A 12,234-nucleotide genomic window follows, 5' to 3' on the forward strand; every position below is an offset into this window, starting at 1 on the left:
GTGGAGGGTGTCCCTGCCCATGGCAGGGGGGTTGGAACTAGATGGTCTTTAATGACCCTTCCAACCCAAACCATTCTATGATTCTATGATTTTTTTTTCTTTTATCTCAGGTTCCAGGCATTGAATGTTTTGCTGCTGTGCCTTCACATATAGATATGTATTTTTATGGACATCCATGAACGTTAGCAGATATTTTGCAATTCGTATTTGTCCATAACTGACACCCCAGGCAGAGCAACAGAAACAGAATTTGTCACAAACTTTTGAGTTAGGCTCAAAATTGCAGTCAAGCTACATATTAAGGACAGTACTACTATTCCTCATTATACTAAACAGTAAGGAAACAGTACTTCCACAGTAAACCTGTGCCCTCAAATGTATCTAATGTTACAATTTACCTGCGTATGGCAGTGTCACACTCTCACTGGAAAATGTTCCCAAACTTGAACACGTTATTTATAAAAATCCCACATTAGCTTAAAATCTAATCTCTTAAACATGCAAGAGTACTATTTAAGTACAGTATCACAAAATGGCAATACACGGACTTACGTAGATGAACAACAAAGAACAAATACAGTCACAAACCGTAATTCTTCAGTGAAAAACTCATTCCAACAAGCTATAATAAAGGACTACTGATAGACATGAATGTTTACTGAAAGTGTTTTCTTATTTATTGAGTTACTTTTAAAATACTAAGATGACCCCCAGGAGAAAACAAAGATTTTCACATCAGTGTTCTAATTAGGCTAGCATAAGTTTGGTACAGTTGAAAAAGATTATATGACACAACCTTTAAACTTAAAACAACTGTAGACATCTTGGTTTTCCATGTTTTTCATGACGCTTGGCAACTAATACTGAAAAAAGCAGACATCATAACAATAAGCATAATCATAACAGTTTAATGAATACTGTCCTATAAGAAGTTCCCTGTTCACCAATAAGCTGTATTTCCCTGTAATTTTATTTTTCCCCATAATATTTCTAACTGTAAAATACTAACACTAGCGTAACAAGGATTTCTGAAGATTTCCTATCTGTGTAGACAGTTTCCATAGCAAAGAATTACCCATGAAGTAAAAATTCCAAGGTTTCTTGGCTACGGCCAGAATCTGCTCATTCCTGAAATGGTCAGATACTAAAAAACATATTAGTTCTGTGTGAGGATATACACAATTTACTGAGAACTTGCAACATACCCTTTGACACTTTTCCCAGCTGTTACCAGAACAACTGGAGACGGATTTCTTGGAACAGTCAAGACTTTCCCCTAACTTCTCCATACTATGGTAAGGAATGTTATTGCAGATGTGCAATTCTTAGTTCGTTATTTTCCAATATAGATAGAATAAAGTAAAATTTATTTTCCCAATCAACAAACTTAAAGAGTCATTCCATATACACCCAGAAATGAAGGAACAGAAGGGCACAAAAAGAAGAAAAGGAATGAACTCAGAGGAGGTAAATCTGAATGAAAACTACACACACACCACCAACACCCCCTACCAATTTTGCCGCCTGCGGAAATAATGAGCATAATTTTGCTGTAGTATTTTGAGAAAGCAAGTGACATTATACTGGAAGAGCATCTAAGCCACAATTACGAATGAATAAAGAAAAAAGTCACAGAGATAATAAAGCTGTGTGTTTGCACTTCCAAAAGAAGACCAGTATGGCTGATCATCTGTTGTTACAAGAATAGAGATATTTCAAAAGATGGACTGGAAGGAACAATGAATATCAAAGATAAGCTTCAGTAACAGCAAACAAGAAGATCTTGAAAACCTTACCTAACAACTAACAATAACAGAATTAAGCAGTTTAAACACTGAGAAACCAGATTAATAGCCTGAAGAGAAACATCTTACTTTCTTAATGATTTTAGTTCTGAGTATTAAGAAAAATTAATTTTCACGCTTACACCACTGCACTCTGTGAACAACACTGTCTTCTTTCAGAGTATCCAACTGGCAATAGTATAAAAACAAAAGTTCAGAAACTGTAAGAAATACACGTAAGGTTGAATTTTTAATACAAAATGGTTGTAAAGTGTGTCCACACTACAGGTTTACTACACTAGCTAGCGACACAGGTCACACGATTACTGAAAGTTGGTTTTGTTGTTTGGTTTTTTGGTTTTGTTTGGGGTTTTTTTAGAAAAATACTTTTCCTCAAGTGTTCAGTTCTGTGACTGTGCAAGGAGAACCCTTAGAGCTAATTAAAGACAAATAAATAAGAATGAGAAAGAGTCTGACCACACCATTTTTTCAGCCAAGTATCAATTGTAAAGGGGAGAAAAAAAGTTTTAACTGTTGACATTTCAGTAGTTCTCTCGAACAACCACTAGGTCAAAGCTTCCCTCCATTTCATATGCTTTCTAAAGGGGCAGAAGAAACACCTGGATCTTCTCAAACTATTTATTTTTCAGTTTGCCAGAAGTGTATACATCCTTAGAAATCAAAGCCTTACAGTTAATGCCAAATGTCAAAACCCTGAAGACTTAATACATGCAAACACTACAGGATTATAAAACACAGATTACAGAGTCAGAAAAGCCACTGCAAATCAGACAAGGAATCAAATTCTCAAAATGAAGAGCAGTAGCATCCAGCCAACTCCCCCAAAATACTTCCAAAGTTTGAACTGATATGCCTAGACAGTCACCTTGCAGTAGTCAATCTTTTTGCTAATGAGGATGTAAAGAATGAAGACTAGCATGTGACAGTAGTTTTAACATTGTTTACTCATTGAAAACTTTTTCTTACAGATTATTAAACAAATTATTCACCAACAATAGAAACTGAAAAACAAAATTATGCAGCTTCGAGAGATGCTCTAAGCAGTCATTCTGAATAATTATTAAAAAACTTTGCTACTGACAGAAGGTCAAAGAAAACGTGTTTCCCTTATGAAAATATTGTTTTAAGGGAAGATTCCACTAGGCAGACAATACAGCTCTCGCTCTTCTTCCTCTCTAAAATTCTGAAGTGGCCAATACAAGCCAAAGATAACAGGTTCCATAATGAAGCTCCTGACATTTCTTCATTATTTCCAGACATTAACTTACTATACTTCAAATAAACAACTCACCAGGGACCTCACTTCAACTATTGAGACTACTGCCAGGAATCTGACAGTATACACCTTCCTGATATGCATTATTTTCTTTATTTAACACACACATATATATATATAAAAATAAAAATAAAGAAGGCAAGTATTTCAGTTAAACATGCATACAAGGGATAATTGAGAAATACACTGAGTGTAAGGGAATGTATTTTGGTATTTCTTCACAGAAGACAAAACAGAAGTGTTCACATCACGCACATTCACTAATGCTGCTCAAAGTAGCTCCCTGTCAAATAATCTGTCATTCTTTCCATCGTTCTGCCCCCACCGTACAGACACTAGGCAAATTCATTTGCTTGGATCAGAGACATAAAACCAGTAATATTCCCCTTGTGAACACTAGTTTTCAGATGTATTAGGAAGCAAGAACACTTCAGTGTACAGCCATACAAACACCAAATTCAATGCAACTTAACTACCAGGTGTACAGTTGGGAAAAAAGGTAAGAGGAAGAAGCTGTGGCCACCTCATCTAACGACAGCCTATGACGACTTTGGTCTTCATATTATCAACAATGTCACCTGTGTGAATTTAGAGATATATTCTATTAAACCCAGCCTATTACCTTTATTTGAACATTTCACATTAAAAATATTCTGAAAAATATACCTGCTAAGCAAGTCTGATCTTCGAACTATTCCTTAAGAAAGGAATAGCAAGTTTAAGACTATTATCCTCTGGACTATCTCTTCAGCTAAGGAGTCACTTTCAAAGGGAAAGTGATGATTTTTGTTGACCAGGTAGTACTTAGAACTTCTCTCATTTTCTAAGAGTATTTTGTGCTCTCCAACTACCAACCTGTGTCTTGCATGTTACTTACACAACATACAGGATGAATAAAATTTTTTACCTATATGGCAGCACACATTTTTAAACAGAATGCAGAATTGTGCACAAATACATTATTTTTCAAAAAATGATGATAGTCTGGAATACAAATGAGAACTGAAACTCACCTGAAATAGGCAAGACTTTTGGTAAGGTTAAGGGCTACAGCAAGACAGAGCATAGACTGCTAGGCTATGTGTTCCCAACAAAATGCTTAGTCTTTAATTATGTTTCCTCTCTTTATAAAAAATTATAAGTAATATCTTTAGCTATAATTGGCAACTGTTTCTCCTCACACCACTTTCAAGGTGAGCTTATCTTACTGTCTGCAACCCTGATTAGCCCTGAATAAACAGAATTGATACATAAGAAAATGGTTTAAATGAAAAGAATATTCTTCTTGACTATGAGAACTCCCCTTGTACTTAAAGACCTTCTCCTCCTGCATTTAAAGACTTTCTAAAGCTCCTAAAACATGAAATAATACAGGAATTATTTGTCTTCCATTTGAGCAGGATGACATCTGAAGAATGAGCAAACAAAAAAAAAAAATTGAAGTAGGATTCCCTCCCAACTTCTTTCCTCCTAACAGCTTTTTCGTCTTGTACTGTTCCCTATCTGTCCAAATAAAGTTTGTTGCCCAAGTTCCTAATTTTGTATCTCTTTCAACTAGCATGACACACCTATGCCCCTAACATGACTTAAACACTTCAGAAGGAGAAGCAAGTAAGCTTAAAAATAGTAAAGATGACAGTCAATCTTACATATGCTTCTCAGACAGAGGCAGAAACAAGAGTGAAAACACAGGAGCATTGAGTTGACAGGTCAATGCATTTAGTACTGTTTAATAGCAAACCTTCCATCTCAAAAAGAAAGTTATCACTGATATAACTGAATAAATCTGATTTACATGTACAAACACAGGAGCCCATCAGGTGGTCCCAGACCACACAGATCAGTCCCCTTCTATTACAAGCAACCACACATATTAATCTTTTCCTGCATTTTCTTTGCAATTTGAGGGACTGAAATTACTGTGGTATTTTCCACAAGTTTTTATTTTTATGACATTTTACACAGCTTATGGAAGACTAACTGGCTACTGAGAGAGATACACTGACTGAGTCTTACAGGTATGGTAATGGCACATCCTTACATGCCTTTACTTTCAAAGCAGGCTGTAATCTCTTTGGATAAGCAATGCCTTTTTGTTAAATGACTCTATGAAGTTTAGTACAACAGTACATGAATTTATTTTTGAGTATTACAGGTCCTAATTATACTACTACTTGACAAAAGCATATAAAGTACATAAACACAAGCTCTTTATTTAGATGCAACCCAAGCAGCAACTTAAGGACAGAACCAGTAAGAAGACACCTTATTAGATACTGAGAAAATTAATGCTGTTCTTAATTATTCACACTGAAGAATGAAATGGACTACTCATCAGTAATTCTATTCTTTCAGAAATGCATTACTCAAGTTCATTCTGTAGCAGACACAGACCTGCACATATATTCCTCTTCCCATTCCTCCCACCTTGTATTTTCGGTACAGGGAGTGCACAAATGCATCACTAGCAGCAACTACCTAATCGAGTTCTGTACAAGAAACATGGGTCAGCATACCTAGAGTGTAAGTGAGGGCGTCACCCTAGAAAAGCCACATTCATGATTAGGCCTGCTTTGCCAGGCCATGTGCAAAGTTCACCCATTCAAAGTTGACTGTTCTGTCTGTGCAAAAGTTCTACTGAACTTCCACACTCCAAATAAGATACAGTACCTCTGCTATCTACCTAGACACCATAAAATACAGTCAGTCAGTAGCGCATAGTTTAGACAGAGTGGGTTTCCAAATCGTAACACAATAATTACTGTAGGATCACATGCAAGGACAGCATAGTTTCTAAACACGTCATAGCCAATACTAATATTCTACAGATATCCAGAATGCTGGCATTCTTTAATAATGTCAGAGTTGAAAGTATATCGCAACTTAAGCCCTGACTTAGTAGTCCTGCAACAGATTTTCAAATCACTATCATTCACTGAGACCATCTCTAAGATTGCTGTATCCTTAGATCTTCCAGGTAGCTGCGGAAAGAGATGTAGGAACCATCTGAAATAATTGGTCCCAGCCAAGCTGCATGATGCCTGTTCTACAAAATTTATGAAAAGCTACACAATTTAAGAAGAATATAGGAAAACTAGTTCTCTAACCAGAATCAGAAGCAGGTTGATCTCACTTTAAGTCAAAACCCAGACTTTCTTTCTCAAAAGAAATCTTATCATATATAAAAATAAATAAGTAAATAGAAACACCAAACACTGGAATCCACAGGCATGCTGTCATTTTCCCTGTAGAAGTGACAGAAATAATGAAAGTCATCTTGCTGAAGAACAGAAGTAGCAAGCTGGTTGCTACCAGCTCTGAAGATTAACATCAACGATCAGTTTTATACTCCATTGACGATGAGGTTCCCTCAAGAGAACGCAGCACTCTCACCAAACCCAGAGGGAACATTAACTTTACTAAGTGCAAGGAGACGAACATGGGAAACCAACTGAAAGATGCTGTACTGTTATGGAAACAAGGACTAAAATCATAATCCTCAAGATCCATCAGACAAACAAACAAACAAAAAAATCAACCAAAGAGCTTCTGTTTGATGAGGGACACTAATGGACAACAGGAACCCTAATGTACTTTGAAAGTTAAGTACATCAGGTTAAAGTCTTCCTGTTCACCAACAATGCCAAAGTCTATTTTAGTAACATGAAACGTTAAAAACTGAGGGGTAGAGAAGCTTCTGCCTGCATAGATCCAGGAACTTGGTAAAGCTTTTATGAATCCTCACTAACAGTAATGGCCATCTGGCTACCTAAATTGCCAGAATCAGGCTGGGCATGTAACTCACAGTACATGCCACCACACAATGCTTTTCAGAGAAGCTCTTTATAACATCGAAGACAGACATCCGTATAAATTCTCAAAGATCATAAAAACATCCAACACACAACCTACACATAACAGTCTTGATTATAACAACTTGGGCTGAGAAATAAAGAGACTTCAGACTAATTCCAGATCTTAGATAAATAATTACATCACCACAGTGTATTTTATGACACATCATGCAGATATTACTTCAAGACTTAAACTTCTCTCTTGATTGATATAAAACCTGAGAGGGGTTTCATCAGCCAAACAATATGGCCTTGAAAAAGTTACCTACATGTGAGTCACACTAAAACTCTACTGGCGTATAGGTAGGCATACTGGCATTTCTCAGGCTGCAAAAACATCCAGTCTTCCTGTGACTACTGTTGAGGCCCTTCTTAAATGGAAGGCCTTTATTACAAACGACTTAATCAGGGAAAGGAAGAAAAAGACAGCATTTCTTTGTAAATAAGTCCACTACTTCAGGGAAGAGCTAACTGTCAAGAAGGTAACACTCACAAAGTGCGAGAACTGTCTCCCTGAAACTAAGTGGACTGTATCAAGTGCTGAACAAGCAACAAATACAAAATAGAGCAAGGTAAGAGGAAGAGGCAAACTTTCTTATGACACAACACTAAGATATGTCATGTCGCATTAAGCTACTGAAGTGTCTTCACATTCTTCAGCAAGCTAACTTTAGGTTCTAAGCATGTGTTGGATTCCTCATGAGTCTTCACAAATAAGACTGACTGTTTTCTGTTCAACAGAGGTTACCATCTTCTTCCATATTAAAGGTCAATAGAACAGAGCAGAAAACAAAAGAACTATGTGATAGCACTGTACGAAACTGACAGTTTACCCTTGACTTCCAAGTTTTTAATGGCTCTTTGTAATACCAACAAATGCAAAGGTGAAATGGAAATACAGTGAATAAAGCAGCAGAAGGGGAGGAAGACAACCCTTGCAGAAATAAGACCACACCTGTAAACAATGCTGCCTCCAGGGAAATGGCTGCATGCAGAAACTGAATGCATAAGATGGACTATCAGGCAAAAGAAACACAGACACAACTGGATGCCAACAGTCTGTACCACCTGAAGATCAGCATTCGTAAGCCAGATACCTTGGTCTCCGTCACTGATGAATTTAGGGCTCTTAAACAAGCACCACATGCCTTTGAAGTTTTTCAGCTTATTGAGAACTGTGACTCCATTAAAACAGAACTCGGATGCTCTGTTCCCCCCAAACAGCACTAAGTTTTCTATAAGCAGAACCACTTCTCTGCAGAAATATGGGGGCCTTACAACTATTGCAGCAATTTGGCTAAATGCTAGGCGTACTGCCACAGGGGTGGGGAGAAGGGACAGAGAAACTGCAACGGGAACAAGTCATCCCTCCTTGATTTTGTAGGCAACAGGATAGATATGCAGTACTTCCTTATCTGTAGCAGTCACAGCTGGTAGGAGTGTTCCGTTTAGCCCTAAAGTAGTTATCCCTTCAAAATTATTATAACTAAGCTCTTGCCTAGAAAGGTTAATTTCTCTTAATTGTACTCTTTGCTAGACGAACTCTGCCGTATCTTTCCCTTTTGCATTCACTGTAACTAGACTATTCACTAAAGTGGAAAGAAGAGAGGGACAAATGAAAACTCAGCCCCTCAGAGGGGGTACACTCTTATAAACAAAGCATTGGGTAAAAGCAGGTTTTACCAAACCTAAAACTGCAAAATAACGTGGTTTAAGTTTTGCACAGGACTTGCAATACGTAAATCTAGCAGCGGCACCACTGCTAAAAACAGCTTTCTCGCTTAATGGAAGGGCAAGTCCTGCTTTGTCATTTAAAAACAGCTGTTCTTCAGAGAACAGTGAGTGACCTAAAAGCTACAGAATTAATGACTAATTGGATCCTTCACCTGATGGGTCTGCCAGTTTTTTCTGGCTAGAAAACCAAAGGGAGATGAACATGAGATCTGTTGACACTGTTCTAAATATGTTCTACTATCAAAGAATCATCTGTGGAACATACCAGCAAGCAAGTATGGACCCAGCGTCCTCCATGCACAGCCACACATCTTGTTTGGCTGATGAGGGTAAACACGTCACAACTGCTGGACACATTTTGATCGATTACAATTCTTAATTGGTTCTTCTTGCTCTTTGGCAGATTTTCTTACCACCCTCAAAAAAACTTCAAAGTAGAGAAGTGTATAAATTAGTAAGGCAATTAAGGGTAAAGGTGAACTCTGTGAACAAGCACAGACTAAGAGAATATTACTGAGGTGAAGCTTTACTTTTGGGTAAAGTTCCCAGCTACACAGTTCCAAGATAGATGGTGTCAAACAACACATATTCAGATCTGAATCTATGAATAGAGTTTGAATACCCATGAACAGCTAAGAAAAAGGAAAGAACGGTTTCAGGCCTTCATCTGAGTGAAAACATGGATCTGTGTATTTTGGAGACAGCAAGGAGGGACAGGTCTGCCCTACAGGACTTTGTTGCAAGAACTGGACCTATGATGATGCAAGACCTGGTCCCCAGATGGGGGTGCACAGACTTCCAGTATCTCCTACATAAACATCACTATTAGCATTACTGGTTCCAGCCACCAAGATGGAAAAGAGGGGAGGGGGGAAAAAACCCCAAAACCAAACACCACACCACTGTTGCTTGCACTTTCTTCTTCTGCTAGGGGACAGACAAAGCCTAGCCCAAAGCGTGATACAGTAAAGTATATTTACTATTCACCACAATGAAGCCTTGGATCAGAGTCCAAGGGCTGCAGTAGACCAATTCAATGCACTGCAGATGACCTATCCCTCATCTGTAACCTTCTTTTGATTTTTTTTCTTCCAAAATGGAAGGACAGCAAGCAGAGATGGAGCAGCAGTATACAAACTGACAGTCTAAGTAGTTGTGGACCTGTGTCCACCTTTAACATAGTCCTTCTGACATCAAAGTAATTATTATAGTTTTACAGGCACCACACTTACGTCATCCACTTGTAAGCCATTTCTATTCTGTTTCAGATAACTGTCATGTCTTGTAAGAATATACCTGTTGTAGGCAAGGCAGAGCTGAAATTATGCCACCCAAGAAAACCACCTTTAGGAGATAAAAGGGAGAAGATCTTCTCTGAAACAACACAGCAAGGACAGACTAGAGAATGCCAAGCCTTAAAGACTTTGCTACAGTACACATCTCTTCATTGTTATACATACAGCATTACAAAGGTAAGTCATGGGAAGAAGCAGGAACAGTGCCTCCTCTAACAATGTATCCTATTTCTTCTGCAATTATCCTTAAACTCTTGATGGCATTTTCCCTTTTTCTCTCAAAGTATTTTCTCTCCCCAGCCCAGTTGAGGAGGGCACTGATAGAGCAGCTTTGGTGGGCATCTGGCCTCCAGCCAGGGTCAACCCACCACAAAGCCAGAAGACTAAGAATAGTTTTGCTTACCAACCTTTAACATCAAGTCTTTCAGACAAGGCAGAGTAAAAAAGGCACAAAGTAATTACTGACTATGAACTGAGTGCACCAGAAACAAACTAATCTAATTACAGTATATTTATCAGCATAAATGTACGTCTCACTCTCCAGAAAGCCTTCAAATGGCTTTTCTTTTCTAAAGCTCAAACTGACAATATCTAAGACCAATCAGTTAAATAACTGACTTCAATGACTACCTTGAAAGATTGTTTCTGTGCCTTACTTAAATTCTGTCGGCTAAGAATATACAGTTGCTATACATAATCTTACAGTAAAAGGACAGTCTCCACCTGGTGAAAGGGAACAGCTAAACCCCGAAGTACACATAAATAAAGGTCAATCTTTTTTTCTTTAGTATGAATAAGACAATGAAAAATCAGACCTGTTGTGAAAAGTTTTCTACTTCTGTACTTTTAACACATGAAAAAAACCCTGCACCTACAAAATAAGGAACATAATTTCACTGCAACAGTTACACTGTTTCTCAGAAACATTTGCTCACAGCTAACTTACATATACCCACAGTATTGTAAAAATCAGGTAACCTTAAAGCCAGGTTTTTCAAATCGCAACACAATAGACATGTAATTTCAAGAGAAAATATTTTCAGTTTAATCATACTGGTTGACTAAGCTACCTTCATGTATTTCTTGCAATATTTAATGCAATACTTTAATTTCTACTTCCATCTCTGTAAAATCTCTTAAAATTTTAAATAGAAAACTTGCAGATACAGAATCTGAACAGTTTTAGTAGTGCATCAAGTTATATCTGCTACTATTAAGAGCAAGAAATAGAAGTGGTCTATGCAAGTCACATTCAGAGTTAAAAAAGTTGAAAAAGCTGCTCTAAAAATACCTACTTTCACTCAATACTGAATATACATTGCATCCTTCTAGCTTCATCTTATATTGCACAAACTACAGTATTTTTACTAATCTCATCATGAAAAATTAGAAATGCTCAACTCATTTAAAGTTTATTTCTTTAGAAGCTTAACTTAATGCTTTAACAGAGGTTATTTAAAATAAAAATCCAGACAATCCCTCAGGCAAATTAAGTGGTGCAAAACCTGTTCATAAATAAGAAATCCCTCCGAACTCAGGTTTTCCCACCCACACACTGCAGACTCTGGAATTTGTTTTTACTACAGAAAAAAACAGAGAAAAACACAACCCACCCTTAATGCTTCTGAACTGGAGAGAGGGCAATTTCATGCCCTCAGCCACAAAGTGCTCTATAACATGTCTTTACTGTAAAGTGCAAACCTGCAATTTTGTGCACAATTGTTCTATTTGGAATAAAACTGATCCAAATCAAGTAACAAAATTTGCTCTGAGAGTTCTCCTTCAGCTCCAGTGAGAAGAATTGAATATACACAGGGAATAGTTTAAAAAAAAAAAATTAAAACAGTACTTTACTTGGAAAAACCCACAGTAAAAATCCAGTTATATAGGGTTTTTTTCTTATATAAAAAGTATGGATTTTAAGTTTCATAAAGACAAAGAAATAAATACTTGACAAGTATTTAGGCATGAAAAATATCACTACTCCCACTGGATTCAATATATCCAACTGAATTGTGTTATGTATTTTTAAATCATTTTTTCTTGGTTGCAATATTGAACTTGCTTTCTTTGATTCCAAGCTTCTTCAAGAAATTCTTGGTTTATACAAACCAAGTAACAACATGTGATGTCCTCAAAATAGTATCAGGAGCACTTACTCATCGTACTTGATATGATAAATAGCTTCTTCATCAGTGTCCATACAGTCTGAATAAGATGTGGATGGTTTACTGTCCAAATTATTTGCATTTTGTCTAGAATGATCTTGA

General features: G+C 37.1%; 1 protein-coding gene across 1 annotated transcript in view; it reads right to left on the minus strand.

The window, feature by feature from the left end:
* The window catches only part of LOC104515427 (E3 ubiquitin-protein ligase UHRF2-like), a gene marked incomplete at both ends in the record, with an annotated part of 21,157 nt that overhangs the window by 3,913 nt on the left and 5,010 nt on the right, over positions 1-12,234 (minus strand). Inside the window, one exon of the mRNA XM_010159390.1 lies at positions 12,124-12,233. Within this exon, the coding sequence (XP_010157692.1) occupies positions 12,124-12,233 (110 nt within the window). The remainder of the gene's footprint in view (positions 1-12,123; position 12,234) is intronic.

This window comes from Eurypyga helias, unplaced genomic scaffold (genome assembly GCF_000690775.1).
Source record: "Eurypyga helias isolate BGI_N326 unplaced genomic scaffold, ASM69077v1 scaffold28449, whole genome shotgun sequence".
Lineage (NCBI taxonomy): Eukaryota > Metazoa > Chordata > Aves > Eurypygiformes > Eurypygidae > Eurypyga > Eurypyga helias.